Source organism: Dipodomys spectabilis, unplaced genomic scaffold, assembly GCF_019054845.1.
Source record: "Dipodomys spectabilis isolate Male_0828 unplaced genomic scaffold, ASM1905484v1 ptg000363l, whole genome shotgun sequence".
NCBI lineage: Eukaryota > Metazoa > Chordata > Mammalia > Rodentia > Heteromyidae > Dipodomys > Dipodomys spectabilis.
The window spans coordinates 6,163,129-6,182,558 of record NW_024871040.1 but is presented as its reverse complement, the minus strand read 5'-3'; the positions used below and the strand labels follow the sequence as shown (position 1 = coordinate 6,182,558).

At 44.5% G+C, this 19,430-nt stretch overlaps 2 protein-coding genes across 3 annotated transcripts in view; one reads left to right on the top strand and one right to left on the bottom strand.

The window, feature by feature from the left end:
• Prr14l (proline rich 14 like) overlaps window positions 1–1,239 on the bottom strand; it is a 55,163-nt gene extending 53,924 nt beyond the window's left edge. The window contains exon 1 of the mRNA XM_042666234.1: window positions 1,091–1,239. The gene's annotated coding sequence lies outside the window, so the exon portion shown is untranslated. The remainder of the gene's footprint in view (window positions 1–1,090) is intronic.
• Window positions 1,240–3,679: 2,440 nt separating this feature from the next.
• The window catches only part of Depdc5 (DEP domain containing 5, GATOR1 subcomplex subunit), a 138,306-nt gene continuing 122,555 nt past the window's right edge, over window positions 3,680–19,430 (top strand). For both annotated transcript variants that reach the window (XM_042666295.1, XM_042666296.1), the window contains exons 1-7: window positions 3,680–3,857; window positions 4,583–4,703; window positions 10,570–10,657; window positions 11,015–11,061; window positions 11,976–12,061; window positions 14,358–14,441; window positions 18,063–18,112. In XM_042666295.1, coding sequence (XP_042522229.1) covers window positions 4,646–4,703; window positions 10,570–10,657; window positions 11,015–11,061; window positions 11,976–12,061; window positions 14,358–14,441; window positions 18,063–18,112 — 413 coding nt within the window. In that variant the 5' untranslated portion in view covers window positions 3,680–3,857; window positions 4,583–4,645. The remainder of the gene's footprint in view (window positions 3,858–4,582; window positions 4,704–10,569; window positions 10,658–11,014; window positions 11,062–11,975; window positions 12,062–14,357; window positions 14,442–18,062; window positions 18,113–19,430) is intronic.

The window sequence follows — 19,430 nt, the reverse complement described above, 5'->3', positions numbered from 1 at the left end:
TCCTCAGTGAGGCCTTCTTTGTTAATGTGGGGAGTATGAAGGACCTAAGAGGAGAGTCTTTTTTTTTTTTTTTAAAAGTATCTTTTTCTCCACCCTGGGGTGGAGGAAGTCTTTTTTTAAATCGGTGTAAAGGGTTGAAAACTCATGGAGAGAGAAGTGGAGGCCATGCATGCAAACCTCTGCTTCTCGGTGCAAGATACTAGTTTTCTTAATATATGTGTCAATTGTATTCTATGTATTAAGCATTTGCACAGAATCTCCCTTAGCCCTCCTGACAATCGGGGGGGTAGGGGCACGGTTCAAATTAGAGATGAGACTTGACAGAAGCTAGGCAATGAGTCAAGGTCACAAAGATTTGAAGTAGGAGACACAGGGTCGTCGATCTCACACTCCAAAAGCCATCCTCTCATAAATAGTGAGAGGGTAAAGGAACTCGTTACACATCGGGAAGCGGACGAGCAAGGCTCCCTCTATAGAGAAGATTGGGGAAAGGGGCAAACGACTTGATTTCGAACTGCATTTACAAGATCTTTATATCCTGGGGTTGAAAAGTGGGTAAAGTTTCTTACGGGAAAGGAAGATTCCCCACCGTCACTTTTAGTTAGGATCAGTAGCGAGTGGTCCCCTTCACCTGGATGGCGTTAGCGGGGGGGGAGGGGGGGGGGATAGTCTCGTTTCGGGGTTACCCCTCCTTAGATTAGGGGCACAGTCCCGCGTTTGGCACCGAGTAGGTCTCCCTCCGTTGACACACAGAAAGGAGACCTGCAGAGGCGTACGCCGACGATTTAGAAGCATCGTCCTCCCTGAGGAAAGAAGTTGGGGTCCTCCCCTCCCCCGTCGGAGGCATGACTCGGAGAAGCTGTTTTCTCCCAGGGAAGTGGGGAACCTCTCCTCTCTCTTTTTCTCTCTCTGGCTCATCGGCCGCCCGCAGCGCAGCCTCCGTCCCCTTCTGCATCCCGACGGCGGGGGAAGGGGGGGGGGGGTTGTCCCGGGATCCTTCTTTAGCCCGAACCGCCCGGCGGAGGGTCCCCTCAGGCCCTTCTAGGGAAGGACGGCTCCTCGTGAAGTCTCCCGGCCCCCAGCGTCTTACCCTGAGGCCTGCTCCGTAGCCCGGGCCTGTCCCTCCAGCTTGGCCTCGGCAAACGCAGCCCCGCCGCGGCCAAGACTAACCTGAACCTGCAGCGCCCCAGGTTTAGGGGCGCTCCGGGCCGCAGACACTTCACCGTCTCTATGGTCCGCCCACACTTCCTCATCCGGGACCTCAGCCAGCCATGCGGACTTGCCCAAATCCCGCCCCCGCAGTGCGCGTGCGCACTCCAAAAAAGGGCGGCCCTTTCCCGCCTTCGACTCCCCCCCTCCCCCGCCCCTTGTTAGTTGCGGCTCTCTTAGCCCCGCCCCTGCAGCTCAGAATTTGTTTTATCTGTTTAACTTTTTCGGGGCGAATAACGGGGGTTTGAATTCAGAGCCTTAGGCCCATGTACACACACACACACACACACACACACACACACACACACATACACACACACAGGCCCATGTACACACACACACACACACACACACACACACACACAGAGTCCCTTTTGCAGTTCAGCCTCTTAAAGGGAAACACATCTTTTGACTCGGCTATTAAGCTTTTTGGCCTCAGTTGAGATTTCCACAGTTCCACAAAGCAACAGATTTCTATTGTTTACACTTTTCTGTATCATTTTCGACCAATGGATCACGTTCTCTAGACATCCTTATTTCCCTAAGGGGTTAACCTTTTTTTTTTTTTTGCCAGTTGTGGCGTTGCACTCAGGGCCTGGGCACTGTCCCTGAGCTTCTTTTGCTCAAGGCTAGCAGTCTACTATTTGAGCCACAGTACTACTTCTGGCTTTTTCTACTTATGTGGTACTCAGGAATCGAACCCAGGGCTTCATGCATCCCCAGGTTTAACATTTATTTCCTTCTAATGTTGGGTACTGTGACTATATATAATGAACAGACCTTGATAAAAGGTTGAAGAAACAAAAAGTGCTGTGACCTGCCTCATCCTTCTTCTAGGCCTGCTTTTAAATATGCACTTCGCACCATAGGGTCCAAAAGAAGCATTCTACATGTCATTTAATCCCTTAGAGGTAAGAAGGAAGCCAATTTCCTAATGAATATATTTTTTTTGGAGTCAGCTAATAATATTCATGATTTTCTCCATTTATATTACACTTTGCTTTTTATTCTGCTAGGCATTTTATTCTGCTAGGCCTGTAGACCTCTTGTGTGCTTTTAAAACACTCTACTACTGAACTATACCCCTATTGCCAAAAATTAGTAGTATTAGTTTTTTTAAGTGACAATTGTCATCTGGTATAGGTGGTTCATACCTTTAACCCTAGCTACTCAGAAGGCTGAGAACTCAAAACCAAAGTTTTTTTTTTGTTGTTGTTGTTTTTGCCAGTCATGGTGCCTGAACTCTAGGTCTGGGCACTGCCTCTCAGCTCTTCAGCTCAAGGCTAGTGCTCTACCACTTGAGCCACAGCACCACTTCCAGCTTTTTTTGCTTATGTGGTGCTGAGGAATCGAACCCAGGGCCTCATGGATGCAAGGCAAGCGCTCTACCACTGAGCCACCTTCCCAGCCCCTCAAAAACCAAGGTTTGAAGCCAGCAATGGAGAGAGGGAAGGAAAGTCTGAGACACCTTTTTGTGTGTGTGTGTGTGTGTGTGTGTGTGGGTGGGTGGGTCTGAACTCTGGGCCTTGGCCCTGTCCCTCAGCTTTTCAGCTCAAGGCTAGCGCTCTACCACGTAAAGCACACACAGCGCCACTTCCGGCTTTTTCTGCTTATGTGGTCCTGAGGAATCGAACCCTGAGGAATTGAACCCTGAGGAATTGAACCCAGGGCCTCATGCCTGCAAGGCAAGCACTCTACCACTGAGCCACCTTCTCAGCCCCTCTGGTTTTCTTCCTGTAAAAAGATGTCCCAACAAATGGGAGCTTGGCCCAGCCAACCCTGAATACTTATTGCACGTTAAACTGGATGGGATAAGGTCTTGATCTGTCTGTACTACCTCCTAAATGTAATTCCTCAGGCTTGGTTTCTCAGCAGTGAAATAGCCAGGTGCCTACCATATAGTAGGGTTACCCTACAGATGTCTGAAATCCTAGTAGCTCTTGTGAATAATAAGTAGAGGAGCGTAACATCTTTTTTGGGGGGTGGGGTGGGGACGGTCGGGGTTTGCAAAGACCCGCCAGGTGGACTGATGATCCTTCCTAGCAGGAGCCAACACTGCAAGTTTCAGGTCCTCAGATCTTTGCACATTGCAAAAGTTCTCCCAGAAACTTTCTTTTTGCATTGACCAGTAGTCACTCTGGGCCAGTCTGAAGTCACTAAGCTCGATTAAACTGAAAGAGAGCTCTCTAAGATTGCCCCAGATCCTTAGGATACAAGACACTAGGTTATGGATCTGGAATACATCTCCGGATTTCCTCTCCGGGGAGGCGGGAAGGCCGAGAGAAGGCCAGATCCAGAGACCCGGCTTGACTCCCCGCCCCTGACGCGAGTCCCGGATGAGGAAGTAGCGCGGCCACTGAGACGAAGCGGAGGTTCGGCTAGAGCGGCGGGGGAGGTGGGGGGGGGGGGGGCGGAATGTCGTGGGGGCGGGAAGGGGGCGTGTCAGGGGGTGGAGCCACGGGAGCGGCGCGGGCTCTCAGGTGAACGCTCTGTGTCCGGGGCTGGCCTGCCGGCGCCTCGAGCTCAGGGGCGGAAGCTGCGCGGGCCGTGGAGTCTTAGCTGGGGTGTCCAGAGGAGGAGCTCGGTCCCTGGCGAGGGTCCGGCCCTCGGGGCCCGGCCTGAGACGCGAAGAGGCTCTAGAGCCGCGGGTGAGTGGAGCTGCCTGCCCGGCATTGAGGTTGAGTGTGTATGTGTGTGTGTATGGGGTGGGGGTTGGGGGGAGGGAGATGTTGTTTGAGGAAAAGGGGTCGTGGGTTCAAGTTCGAGTCCTGACTGTTCCTAATCCACTGTGTGACCTTGGACAAGTCTCTCTCCCTCTCTGTGCCTCAAGCGGCGAAGTAGAGGCCAGAGGGTCCTGTGATGGTTGGTACAGATGGAGAGGTTCCACAAAGGTGCCCCATCCCTTCTTCCCTATTTGTATTGGCCTGGTCCAGAATAGTGTGAGTGAAACGTGAATTGTGGAAGTGTTTCTCATTTTTCTGAGTGACCTTGGGTAAGTCCCTGGTAGTGGTTTTCATTTTCCTCATCCAACAGATGGAGTGGACTAACCTCTTCTAAGATCTCGTTTGGCTATTATTGATGTAGGCGGGGGACAAGGTAATGAGCGCCTCATTTACTGCAAGTCTTAGTTTTAGCGATGGTGCAAGAAAGACTATACTTTCTTATGTTTGACCAGACTCTGGCCCAAATCTGCCCTAGTTCCTAGATTCTATGTGTTCTTCCTCTTGACTTGGCATTTGAGGCCTGATTTCATCCTAGGGTTGGCGCCACCTGTCAGCTGAGTGACATCAGTATATTCAGTGGCCTAAAATCCAAGAGCAATTGCAATACATTGTGACATTCCCGGCCTTTTTTGTTTATGTTTCAATGGCAGGGCGGCAAGATGACTTCTTTGCTCCGAGATTGGAACAGCTGAAGGCTGGAACCATAGGACAAGATGAGAACCACAAAGGTTTACAAACTCGTCATCCACAAGAAGGGCTTCGGAGGAAGTGGTCAGTATACACTGGTCTTTGTGGGTTATGCAGGTTGATTGAAATTCTGATGTGCCCAGTGCTTTGAAAATGCCACACCAACTCGTGATAACAGAAGCTAGACAGGTAGTTTAACTAAGTGAAGCAGTCACTATAATACAACAGGAAGGAGAATGTTAAGAATCTGAGAGCGCAGTGCCGTTCTGTAAGCATTTGTATTCAGGTGGAACACAACTGGTAGAGGGCTTGACTCACATGCACAAGATCTTGGGTTCAAAGCTGGGTGCTGGTGACTCACAACTGTATTCCTAGCTGCTCAGGAGGTCGGGATTTGAGGATTTTGGTTTGAAACCAGCCTGGGCAGGAAAGTATGTAAGCGTTTTATTTCCAGTTAACTACCAGAAAGCTGGGAGTGGAGCTGTAGCTCAAGTGGTAGACAATCATCTTTGATCAAAAAAGCTAAGGGACAATGACTAGGTCCTGTGTTCAAGTGCCAGTACTGGTGCACACGTGCACACACATGAGAGAGAGAGACACACACACACACACACACACACACACATACACACACACACACACACACACACGGAGGGGAGCATATACTCGATTTAATTTCCAATAGGGGTAAGGGATTTGCATTTAGAATCCTTCCTCCTTTCTTCTAGTTTTTTTGTTTTTTGTTTTTGAACCTAGTCTGACTGATCTGGAACTCACTATGTAGCCCAGGCTGTCTTCAAACAAGCCTTCTGTCTTATTTTCATCTGTGTTGTACCACCCCTGGCTTTGTGTTCTAACTTCTATTTTTTTCTCCTTTGGTCGTGGGCGCTGTCCCTCAGCGCTTCAGCTGAAGGCTAGCACTCTACCACTCAGCCCCACTTCTAGCTTTTTCTGCTTATGTGTTGCTGAGGAATTGAACCCAGGGCCTCATGCATACAAAGCAAGCACTCTACCACTGAGCTGCCTTCCCAGCCCCTGTGTTCTAACTTCTAAAGAATACTGTGAAGCTGGGTGCCAGTGACTCATGCCTATAATCCTAGCTACTCAGGAGGTTGAGATTTGAGGATAACGGTTCAAAGCCAGTCTGGGCAAGGATAGTCCATAAGACTCTTTTTTTTTTTTTTTAATGCCAGTCGTGGGGCCTGAACTCTGGGCCTGGGTACTGTCCCTCAGCTCTTCAGCTCAATGCTAGTAGTCTACCACTTGAGCCACAGCACCACTTCTGGCTTTTCTTTTCTGCTTATGTAGTGCTGAGTAATTGAACCCAGGGCCTCATGGATACAAGGCAAACACTCTACCACTGAGCCACCTTCCCAGCTCCCTCCTCGTCCCCAGACTCTTATCTCCAATTTACTACCAGAAAACTGAAAGTGGCACTGTGGCTTAAGTGGTAGAGCACTCATCTTGAGCTGAAGAGCATCTAGGCTCAGCTCAAGTCCCATGACTGACCAAAAAAAAAAAAAAAAGAATACTGTGAATCTTTTCAGGTTACTACCTTTCATTTATTTGTGTTTGTATTATGTATGTAAAATTCTAGCTTGCAGTAGTTGGATAAAAGAAACTAAAATGATATTTCTGGGGTTTTTTTTTTTTTTTTTGGTGGGTTGTAGGGCTTGAACTCTGGGCCTGGGCGCTGTCCCTCAGCTCTTCAGTTCAAGGCTAGCGCCCTACCACTTGAGCCACAGTGCCACTTCCAGCTTTTTTCTGCTTATGTGGTGCTAAGGAATTGAACCCAGGGCCTCATGCATGCAAGGCAAACACTCTACCACAGAGCCAACTTCCCAGCCCCTCAGTCAGCTATTTTTTGAAATGGAGTCTCAACTTCTTGTTGCCTCTGCTGGCCTCAAACAATTCCTTTGATCTTTGCCTCCCAATAGTTTCCCTTTGTCTGTGTGTGTGTGTGTGTATACCCATGCACACAATACTGGGCTTGAAGTCTGAGCCTTGTGTTCTCACTTGGATTTTTCTGCTCGAGGCTAGTGGTCTACCACTTGGGCCACACCTCCACTTATTTTTATTTTTATTTGTTCTGGTCAATTGGAGTTAAGATTCTCCGAGATTTTTTGGCTTTGACTCTCAGATCTCAGCCTCCTGAGTAGCTACGATGATAGGTATGAGCCACTAGTTCCTGGCTTGTGTATGTGTGTGTGTATACATATGTATATGTCATATATATATTAATAGTGAAGGCAGTCTAACTCCAGGGCTTCATTAATGATAGGCAAGTGTTTTACCATTACTGTCTCTCATTCTCTCTTCTATCTTATAAGCCTTATTTACTAGCCCTAGGTATGCAGGAGGCTGGGAATCTGAGAATCATGGTTTGATGCCAGCCTGGTTAGGAAAATCTGTGAGACTGTTACTTCCAATTAACCACCAGAAAGCCAGAAATAGAGGTGTTGCTCAAGTGGTAGAGCACTAGCCTTAAGCAAAAAAGCTCAGGGACAGCACCCAGGCAGGAGTTGAAGCCCCAGAACAGGCACACATGTAAACACACAAACCCCCTAAAAACAACAACAACAAAATTTACTTCAGCAATTGGAATTAAGACAGTATTTTTGCATTTAATTTTATTGTTTTTTTCTCAGTTCTGGGGATCAAATCTGGGGCCATCTGCATGCAAGGCAAGCATTCCAAGGAGTTCTATACCCTGGACTCTTGATTTATAGCCTAGTACGCATTTGTTCCTTTTTTTTTTTTAATTTTTATCAGTTGTGGGGCCTGAATTCTGGGCCTAGGTGTTATCCCTCATCTCTTCAGCTCAAGGCTAGCACTCTACCGCTTGAGCCAAGCACCACTTCCGGCTTTTATTGTTTATGTGGTGCTGAGGAATCGAACCCAGGGCCTCATGCATGCAAGGCAAGCATTCTACCACTGAGCTACCTTCCGAGCCCCTGTTCCTCTTTTATATATACGCATAAGCTTCTAAAGGGCAAGGACTTGCAAAAAGAGAAAATGGTAGTTTCTGTACCAGAGGATGTTGTAAGTCCCAGTAAGATCATATGTATATAGAATGTAGCAAAGTAACAGGTTCCTGTTCAATAAATGTAGCCATTATAATTACCAAGACAAAGATATACCAGGTAGGTGCTACATTGGAAACATAATTTCCACTAAGATGTGTATTCTGTATGCTGTTAGTGTTAACTAAACATTTTGTAGTATAAAAGAAACAAATAACCTGGGCAGAAGGAATCAGACAAAGGATACATTTTGTTTATGTGTATATGATGTATTGAAGCCCAGGCTTTCATTTAGACAAGGCAGATGTAGGTAGGTGATAATCCCTAGCATTATAAATTATAAAAATGTGCAACCAGTAAATATTTATTAAATTTATATTGAACATAAAGATCATGAGTATGACAAGGTCCTTTGTCCCTAAGGAGTTTTCAGTTTAATAAGACAAACATGCAAGAAAAAAATAATTAAGAAAAAAAGGTACTTGGAGAAAACCTATTGGAGGATTGGGAATGTGGTTTAGTGGTTTTCCTAGCATGCATGAAGTCCTGGGTTCAATTCCTCAGTAGCACATAAACAGAAAAAGCCCAAAGTGGTGCTGAGGCTCAAGTGATAGAGTGCCAGCATTGAGCAAAATAAGTTCAAGGACAGTCCAGGCTCTGAGTTCAAGCCCCAGGACTGGCAAAAGAAAAAAGAAAAACAAAACAACAAAAAATATTGGATGATAGAAGTTAAGCGTGGGGAGCTTCAGAGAGATTTTTGCCTGAAACTGTTAGGGAAATACTGTACCAAATCAAAATTGGAATTAACCCAAACCTTAACTTTACTGATTTTGTTTTCTTTTTGGTCAGTTGTGGGGCTTGAACTCAGGGCCTGGGTGCTGTCCCTGAATACCCAGAATCTAAAGAATTTTCCTATCCTGGGCTGGCTTTGAACTGCAATCCTTAGATCTCTGCCTCCTAGGTAGGTAGGATTACAGGTGTCAGCCACCAGCTCCTGGCTGGCTTTGTTTTTTTTTTTTTTTTTTAATCGCATGTGAGAGGTGGTGAGCTTTAGGTAGGAGTAGAACCTGGTAACTAGTAATTAGTCTTGGTTGTACTGCTAATAGCTCACTACCTTTAAGTGAACCAGTTTATATTCCAGGTTATTTCTTCACTCCTGTTAGCTCTAAATATATTGTGAGGGTCACAGGAAGATAGTATTTGGGGGAGCTCTTTCAACACTGTATAAATGTAGGAGATGGTGCTATATTTGGGACCCAGGCTGTTTGGTGCTGGTTAGTTCCAGATTGATGATATTTGAGAGAGTAAAGGACTGTCCCAGAGACATATTTCTCATAGATTGTGGGCTACTTTTTCCCTGGCAGCAGTGTGACAGTAGAATGGCATATGTTATGAAACAGAGGTCCCTGGACTCTGTGTGACTCATATACTCCCCAGCTTAGCACTAGATTCCTATGCATATACTATTTTTACCCCCAGTGCTGGGCATTGAACTCAGGGCCTCACACATGCTAGCTAAGTGCGCTACCATGAAGTTACACCTCCTCCATGTCTATGTAAATCCTAGATTCAAAATGGAACCTTGGACTGAGAGTGTAGGCCAGTGTATGTATGTACAAGGCTCTGGGTTCCATCTTGCATTGGGAAAAAAAAAAAAAAAGGAAAAGCAGGAACAAAAAACCAAAACTGCACTAATAATAATAAAAATGAATTAAGCATGGGATTGTGGTTCAAACCTATAAAATCAGCTATGAAAAAGGAGGAAATTGGAAGGCAAAAAGTTAGACCCTCATTCCACTTAAAAATTGGGTCATGCCCAATAGACATGGTGGCACATGTCTATAAAATCCTAGCTACAGCCGGTGGCTCACGCCTGTAAGTCCTAGCTACTTAGGAGGCTGAGATCTGAGGATCATGATTCAAAGCCAGCCCAGGCAGGAAAATCCTCAAGACTCTTATCTCCAATAAACCACTAGAAAACGGGAAGTGGCTCTGTGGCTCATGTGGTAGGTAGAGTGCTTGCCTTGAGCTGAAGAGTGCAGGGACAGTGCCCAAGCCCAGAGTTCAAGCCCCACGAAAGACCAAAAAAAAAAAAAAAAAAAAAAAAAAATCCTAGCCACTCAGGAGGCTGAGATATGAGGATCACAGTTCAAGTCCAGCCTGGCAGGGAAAGTTAGTGTGATACTTATCTCCAATTAACCTTTAAAAAAAGTCAGCAGCAGAGCTATGGCTCAAGTAATAGAGTGCCTTGAGCATAAAAGCTCAGGGGCAGTGCCCAGGCCCTCCCTGAGTTCAAGCCCCAGGACTAGCACACACAACAACACATCAATACTCACACACACGCACACACACACACACACACATACACACACAGAGGTAATCTGGCCCTTGCTACATGGAAGACTGTATGTAGGTGGGAAGATCTGAGTCTGAGGCTTGGGTAAATACAAGAACCTCTCTGAAAAAATAAAGCAGAAGGAAAAACATGTTGGGAACATGGTTCAAGTAATAGTGTGCCTGCTTAGCAGATGTGATACACTGAATTTAAACCTCAGTACTGCTGAACATTTTTTTTAACATTTTTTATTATTATATCTTTAAGTAGTTATATAAAGAAGTTCTCATTCTACAAAACAGTATATGAGCACAAGGTGTCTGACAATATTGTCATCCATGCTGAACATTTTTTAAATTGATTAATTATAAAGGAAAAATGGGACCTGATCTGTGAGATAAAGAAGTGATCCTAACCTGATTGGGTAAGGAGTATGTACCTGTCATTCAAATGAGTATATTTTTCACTTTATAAGTTTTCCTTTTTGGAATATGTGTGTATTGGGGATTAAACTCAGTGCCTTATCCATACTGAGTACATGTTGTACCTTAGGCCTCTGTTTTCTTCCTGAGATCACCAAATTGTCTTTCAGATGATGAGCTAGTTGTGAATCCCAAAGTATTTCCTCACATCAAGCTTGGAGACATTGTGGAGATTGCTCACCCCAATGATGAGTACAGGTGAGTATCTCACTAGTCAAAAGGGGCTGAGGCAGTCTGCTGCTTCTAAGGGCTATTTGTGAGAAGCCTGGAAGGCAGGATAGCTTTTTGCTTTAATGACTCTCAGGCCTCCTGGGACTTGATAAACCAATGCAGTTTTTTTTTTAAGTGGTTCATTATTTCTGTTTTTAACATTATCCATTTTCTCCATTTCCTTTCAGTGCAAGTGCTGTTTCTTTGTTTCTAAGGAAGTATTCTCCTTAGAAGTGCTACATGTTACAATGTGTCCCTACTGGTCTCTTTGCCCTGGGAGGGGAGTGGAAGGGAGCTGAGGAACTGCTGTTTACAGCTTCCCACATCTGTTGCTTTCTTTTGCAGCCCTCTGCTTTTGCAAGTCAAGTCCCTTAAGGAAGATTTACAGAAAGGTACCACTTTACCTCTGTCTCTTCTCTGAAACTCTTTTTTTTTTTTCTGTTGTTCGGGGGACTTGAACTCCAGGCCTGGGTGCTGTCCCTGAGCTCTTCAGCTCAAGGCGAGTGCTCTACCACCTGAGCCACAGCACCACTTCTGGTTTTCACGTGGTCAATTTGAGATAAGAGTCTCATAGACTTCTCCTGCTCAGGCTGGTTTCGAACCATAATCCTCAGATCTCAGCCTCCTGAGTAGCTAGGATTACATGCGTGAGCCACTGGTACCCAATGAATCCTCTTTATTATTTATTTATTTACTTATTTATTGTGTGAGTAGTGGGGCTTGCACTCTGGACCTCATGCTCTGGCTTTGCTTTTTCTTTTTTTTTTGTTGGTCGTGGGACTTGAACTCTGGGCCTGGGCGCTGTCCCTCAGCTCTTCAGCTCAAGGCAAGCGCTCTACTACTTGAGCTACAGCGCCACTTCCAGTTTTCTGGTGGTTTATTGGAGATAGGAGTCTCACGGTGTCTCCTGCCCGGGCTGGCTTTGAACCGCGATCCTCAGATCTCAGCCTCCTGAGTAGCTAGGATTACAGGCATGAGCCACCAGCGCCCGGCAGGCTTTGCTTTTTCATTCAAGGCTGGTACTCTACTACTTGAGCCTCAGCTCTACTTCCCAGGGAACATACATTGCTGTAGCAAATAATTGTGCTGCTTGTTGAATATCTACATATTTATAGATTAGAATATATTTAATCAAAAAAGCCTGAGTGGATATATGGCTCAAGTGGTAGAGTGCTAGCCTTGAGCACAAAAGTTCAGAAATAGTACCTAGACCCTTGAGTTCAAGCTCAAGAGCTGGCATAAAAAGAAAAGAATATATTAACCTGCTTCTTCAGAATTATATCTGATTCAGATTTTTATGTTTTAGAAACTATCAGTGTGGACCAGACTGTGACCCAAGTATTTCGGCTTAGACCTTATCAAGATGTCTATGTGAATGTTGTGGACCCCAAGGTATGTCTTTGTTCTAGACTTATGTGTCTTTTGGAATGATTGTCTCCCTTCCTCAAAGGTTAAGTCAATAAGAAAATAAAGAGTTACTTATGTGTACAATTAGACTATTCAGTGTTATGTGCTTATAGCCAGGTGCTGGTGACTTATGCCTGAAGTCCCAGCTACTCAAGAGGCTGAGATCTGAGAATCATGATTTGAAGCCAGCCTGGGCAGTAAGGTCCCTAAGACTTATCTCCAGTTACACAAAAAAAGCTAGGAGTAGTGCTGTGCCTCAAGTGGAAGAGTGCTAGCCTTGAGCTAAAGAAGGTCAGGGACAGAGCCCAGGCCCAGAGTTCAAGCCGCCCAGGACAAGAAAAAAAATTATGTGCTTGTCTAAAAGCTATTTAGAGTCAGGTGCTGGTGGCTTATGCTTCTAATCCTAGCTATTCAGGAGGTTGACAACTGAGGATCACAGTTTGAAGCCAGCTATGGCAGGAAGTTCTGAAAATCTCTTACCTCCAATTAATCACCAGAAAACTAGAAGTGGCACTGTGACTCTGTCTTTTTTGTTGTTGTTTTGTTGGTTGTGGGACTTGAATTCTGGGCCTGGGCACTGTCCCTTAGCTCTTCAGCTCAAGGCAAGCACTCTACCACTTGAGCTACAGCGCCACTTCTGGTTTTCTGGTGCTTAATTGGAGATAAGGGTCTCATGGACTTTCCTGCCCAGGCTAGCTTTGAACTGTGATCCTCAGATCACAGTTCCTGAGTAGCCAGGATTACAGGTGTGAGCCACCAGCACCCGGCAGCACTGTGACCCAAAGTGGTAGAGCAATAGCCTTCAGTGAAAGAGCTCAGGAACAGGACTCAGGCCCTGAGTTCAAGCCCCATGACTAAAAACAACAATAAAAAACTTATTCAGATTAGAAGGGGGTCTATAGTTTGTCCTTAGTTCCATTTCCTTTTTTTGAGTTTATATAAGGAGTCAAATGACTAAATGTTCTATTAATTTACTGAAATGTCTTCCTTTTCATTTTTCTTCATGAAGTAAAGTGATTTTACGTATCATAGCAGGTAGGTAAAGTAGGTAAAAGATAGGTAAAATCCTGGTAGAGAAAGTACTATTGATATTATATAGGGAAATGATACATATATAGCTCAATGTTATATTTGTATGTCAGAGTTCAAGACTAAAATACAGGGTGTAGTGGCATGTACCTGTACTGTAGTCGGAGCTACCAGAAAGGCTGAGACAGGGGGCTTGTTTGAACCCAAGAGTTCAAGGCCAGCTTTGAACAGACTGTTTCAGAAAAATAAAGAACCAATAACAAAAGGACTAATATACAGAATTGGTACTCTGGTACTAATTGCAGTAAATGAATATGGCTGCTGTAGAATTTCTGGACTTGGGCTTTGTATTCAGAAACTGTTTCTCATATATAAAATTTTATTGGTCAGGTTTCTGTTGAATGATTTTTCAGTAGTTAGTTGTGCCTCCTTTCCACTCCCCTTGCCAAACTTTTTTTTCTTTTCTTTTTCCCATGGTGAGTGGGCATTATCTTGTTACAAATGTGACAAATGGGGAGGGAATGAGAGGGAAAGAGGGAATAGCTTACACTAAACAAAAGAAAAGAAATGTATGTATCACCCGATGTGGAAGAAATAGTTGCATTGTCAAAGCTCTTAGAATTCACAAACATTATAGCCCATAATAATAGCAATTTGCCTTGTGAGGTGTTTGTGAACTGAGCACTGGTGGCTCATGCCTATGATCCTAGCTACTTAGGAGGCTGAGATCTGAGGATCACAGTTCAAAGCCAGCCCGAGCAGGAAAGTCTGTGAAACTCTCATCTCCAATAAACTACCAGAAAACCGGAGTGGTGCTGTGGCTCAAGTGGTAGAATGCTATCCTTGAACTGAAGAGCTGAGGGACAGTGCCCAGACCCAGAGTTCAAACTCCAAGATGGACAAAAGAAACAAATTTGTTGGGGCTGGGAAGGTGGCTCAGTGTTAGGTGCTTGCCTTGCACGCATGAGGCCCTGGGTTTGATTCTTCAGCACCACATAAGCAGAAAAAGCCGGAAGTGGCACTGTGGCTCCAGTGGTAGAGCGCTAGCCTTGAGCTGAAGAGCTGAGGGACAGTGCCCAGGCCCAGAGTTCAGGCCCCACAACAGACAAAACAAAACAAAACAAATTGCTTGTGACATTAAATATCACTATCCCACAATACTGTAAAATTTATGTAATCACTTAATCTCAATAAAAAATTATTTTTAAAAATGTGACTAATTAAGAAAAATATGTTTGATTATCCCTTTTAGGATGTGACCCTTGACCTAGTGGAATTAACTTTTAAGGATCAATATATTGGCCGAGGGGATATGTGGCGACTAAAGAAAAGTTTGGTAAGATGTGACTTAAAAAGAAAAAGTCTTGCATTTTTCCATATGTGAATAATCCTTGTTTGTGACAGATTTAGAAGATCTAGTAAGAAGAGTATAAAATAATTTCTGATTTTAATATATTTTAGTATATTCAAACACTTCCATTCTCATTATAGTTGCTTTTATCTACATATTGTGTTATATATATACATATATGCACACATATACATGCACATATATACATACATATATATACATATACATACATACACACACATACACTCTGCATTGTAGGCTTGCAAGGGATGTTATACTATTACTTTTTTTTTTTTGCCAGTCCTGGGTTTGAACTCAGGGCTAGCACTCTACCACTTGAGCCATAGAACTAATTCCAGCTTTTTCTGTGTATGTGGTACTGAGGAATTGAACTCAGGGCTTCATACATGCTAGGTAAGCACTCTTCCACTAAGTTACATTCTCAGTCCTACTATTACCTACTATTACTTTTGAATGTGCTTTAGCTTTCTGTCACTTGGTTTCACTAGCTTCTCCTAACTCCTCCTTATGAATGGATATGTATTATCTCTCATCTATAGATGGAAAACTGAGATGGAAAAGCTAAGGGATTGCTTAAGACTAGATAGCTAATTAGCATTTGATGCTGGGCTACAATCCTTATCTTTGGCTTCTGGCACAGATTTTTTCTTTTTTTTTTTTGGGTCAGGTCGTGGGGCCTGAATTCAGGGCCTGGGTGCTGTCCCTCAGCTCTTCAGCTCAAGGCTAGCGTTCTACCATGTGAGCCACAGCACCACTTCTGGCTTTTTCTTTTTGCTTATGTGGTGCTGAGGAATCGAACCCAGGGCCTCAGGCATGCAAGGCAAGTGCTCTACCACTGAGCCACCTTCCCAGCCCCAGATTTTTTTTTTTGTTTGTCATAAGGCTTGAACTCTGGGCCTGGGTGCTGTTCCTCAGCTCTTCAGCTCAAGGCTAACACTTTACCAATTGAGCCACAGCACCACTTTTGGCTTTTTCTGTTTATGTGGTGCTGAGTAATCGAACCCAGGGCCTCATGCCCTGATGCTCTACCACTGAGCCACCTTCCCAGCCTCTAGCACAGAATTTTTTGCTGTGTCCTTTTTTCCTTCCCTCCTTTCTATCTTTCCTCCCTCGTCTCAGTCCTTCCCTCCCTTCTTCCTTCTTTTCTTCCTTCCTGTTGTTGAACCCTGGGTCTTTTGCATGCAGTCAAGAGTTTAAATGCTATGCTATACCCTAACCTCCCTCCCTTCCTTCCTTCCTTCCTTCCTTCCTTCCTTCCTTCCTTCCTTCCTTCCTTCCTTCCTTCCCTCCCTTCCTCCCTCCCTCCCTCCCTCTCTTTTTCTCTTTCCTTCTTTCTTTCTCTTTCTTTCTTTTTTTCTTTCTTTTTGTTGGTGTGGGGCTTGAACTCTGGGCCTGGGCCCTGTCCCTTAGCTCTTCAGCATAAGGTGAGTGCTCTACCATTTGAGCTACAATACCACTTCCCCATTTATTTATTTCTAATGAACATTTTCCACTTAAAATGAATAATCAGAATTGTGAGCTGTTACAAAAAAAAAGTTTTTAAAAAAAAATAATGCTGGTCCTGGGTCTTGAACTCAGGGCCTGAGCACTGTCCCTGAGCCTCTTTGTGCTCAAGGCTAGCACTCTACCACATAAGCCATAGCACCGCACCACTTCCAGCTTTTTCTGAGTAGTTTATTGGAGATAAGAGTTTCACAGATTTTCCTGCCTGATCTGGTTTTGAACAGCAATCCTTAGATCTTAGCCTCCAGAGTAGCTAGTATTACAAGCATGAGCCACTACTGCTTGGCTTATAAGGCTGATATTTATTTATTTATTTGTTGTTTGTGGGGCTTGAAATCAGGCTCAGGGGATGAAGTTTTGTTAGCCAAGTACTGATGACTCACACCTACAATCCTAGCTACTCAAGAGGCTGAGATCTGAGGATAAAGGTTCAAAGCAAGCCAAGAAAGTCTTTGAGACTCTTATCTCCAATAAATTGCTCAGAAAAAGCCAGAAGTAGGCTGGGAAGGTGGCTCAGTGGTAGAGCGCTTGCCTTGCATGCTCGAGGCCCTGGGTTCGATTCCTCAGCACCACATAAGCAAAAAGAAAAAAGCTGGAAGTGGCGCTGTGGCTCAAGTGGTAGAGTGCTAGCCTTGAGCTGAAGAGCTGAGGGACAGTGCCCAGGCCCAGAGTTCAGGCCCCACGACCGGACCAAAAAAAAAAGAAAAAGCCAGAAGTGGCACTGTGGCTAAAGTGGTAGAGTGCTAGCCTTGAGCACAAAAAGGCTCAAGGACAGGCTTTGAGTTCAAGGCCCCCAAAAATTATAGGCAGAATTTCCATACAATGTCTGTTTTTAGGAGAAAAGCCTGATTGTGTTTTATTTGGTAAGGGGAAATTTCCATTCCTTAAAATGAGAGATAAAGCTGGGCCCAACTGTAATCGTAGCTACTCTGGAGGCTGAGATCTGAGGATCAAGGTTCAAAGCCAGGCCAAGCAGGAAAGTCCTTGAGATTTTTTTTTTTTGGGGGGGGGTCTGGTCATGGGGCCTGAACTCTGGTTCTGGGCGCTGTCCCTCAGCTCTTCAGCTCAAGGCGAGCACTCTACCACTTGAGCCACAGCGCCACTTCCGGCTTTTTTCTTTTTTCTTATGTGGTGCTGAGGAATCGAACCTGGGGCCTCATGCTTGCAAGACGAGCGCTCTACCACTGAGCCACCTTCCCAGCCCCAGTCCTTGAGATTCTTATCTCCAATAAACCACTAGAAAACTGAGAGTGGCGCTGTGGCTCACGCGGTAGAGCACTCACCTTGAGCTGAAGAGTGCAGGGACAGCGCCCAAGACCAGAGTTCAAGCCCCACGACTGACCAAAAAAAAAAGAGATAAAGTGAGAAATTAGGCTAGGAGAATTACTTAGAGTTACTGGTAGAGCACTTGCTTAGATGTGTGAAGCCCTGGGATGGATCCCTAGCATGCCAAGAGGAGTGCTGCGCATGAAGGCACACCCTGTAATCCTATGGGAGTCAGGTAGTAGTGCTGAGCCAGGTAGATCTTGCATTCAAAATAAGTAAGTAGATAAATAATTCTCTAATATCCTTAAATGAGTGTATAAATAAATGTAGGCATCTGTGCAAACATCTGTGAAGGTATTTGTCAGGTTACCACTGTATACCTGAACTTTACTATTTTGTCTATTTTTGCCCAGTTCTTTTTTGTTTTTGTTTTTGTTCTGCCAGACCTGGGGTTTGAACTCAAGGACTGGGCACCATCCCTCAGCTTCTTTTTTGCTCAAGGCTAGCACTCTACCACTTGAGCCACAGCACTGCTTCTGTCTTTTTCTGTTTATGTGGTGCTGAGGAATTGAACCCAGGGCTTCATGCATGCAAGTTAAGCACTCTACCACTAAGTCACATTCCCATCCCTTTTGCCCAGTTCTTACTCACCTATTATTATATCTGCCACAGCAGGTTTTTCCATGGGATAAATTTATTACTCTCATGCCAATTGAACTTTGGATTGTTAAGAGAGATCAGAAAGCCAGCAGACCTTGGTTTTGACTTTTTATAGCCATGACAAAGTTGAATCTTTTTTTTTTTTCCCCCTTTCAGGTGAGCACGTGTGCTTATATCACTCAGAAGGTAGAATTTGCTGGTATCAGGTAGGTATATCATTTTGGACATATCAGGTGTTAAGTAGAAGTGGGATTTAGTGCAGGAATTGGGCTTGAGGCATATGGATAGCCATGTAATAAGATCTACAAAAATTATTAAAGACTGGAATATTAAAGCACAAACAGTGAAATAACAAATGTGATATTAGTTTTATTTTAATTTTTTAGTTTTTTGGGTGCTGGATCTAGGGCTTGAATTTAGGACCCCTATCCTTGTTCCTGAGCTTCTTTTGCTCAAAGCTAGCACTCTACCACTTGAGCCACAGCTCCACTTCCAGCCTTTGTGGTGGCTAATTGGAGATAGAGTCTCATGATCTTTCCTGTCTGGGCTTGCTTTGAACCATAATCCTCAGATTTCAGTCTCTTGAGTAACTAGGATTACAGGCATGAGCAACCATTACCCAGCGGAGTAATTTTATTTTTTATTATTTTATTTTTTGCCAGTCCGGGGGCTTAAACTCTGGACCTAGGCACTGTCTCTGAGCTTCTTTTGCTCAAGGCTAGCGCTTTCCCACTTGAGCCACAGCGCCACTTCCAGCTTTTTCTGCTTATGAGGTACTGAGGGCTTTATGTGGTACCCAGGGCTTCATGCATGCAAGGCAAGCACTCTACTACTAGACCACATTCCCAGCCTTATGGACTAGTTTTAATATTAATGGAAGAAGTTGCTGAAGCCACCCTGCTACTGAGCTATATTCCCAGCCCTGATATCCTTTTTGAATTCAAAGAGTATAGCATGAATGTAGTGAAGCCTTCAAACTGTACAAAAACATGCATAATATAATAAAATCCTGTGCAGTTGGAATTTGAGTCTTTCCTGAAATTCATTGTTGTATGCACAGGTGTATTTTTATCTCATTAACTCACTTTTAGTGATGCTGAGTGTTGGGTGTAAATGATGTGATCCCCTATTTATAATGCTTCCCATCAACTTTGTACTGACTGACTTCATTCATTTGTGATTGTTGCCAAATGGTGATTTTCTAATTTAGTTATTCCTTCCATATTTGCTAACTAGAATCCTTTTGTAAGGAACTGTTTGTCATCAACCAGTGATTTTTTTTTTTTTTGGTCTGGTCGTGGGGCCTGAACTCTGGGCCTGGGCGCTGTACCTCAGCTCTTTAGCTCAAGGCTAGCACTCTACCACTTGAGCCACAGCGCCACTTCTGGCTTTTTTTTTTCTGCTTATGTGGTGCTGAGGAATTGAACCCAGGGCCTCATGCATGCGAGGCAAGCACTTTACCACTGAGCCACCTTCACAGCCCTAACCGGTGATATTAATTCACCTAAAATACTGATCCTAAAA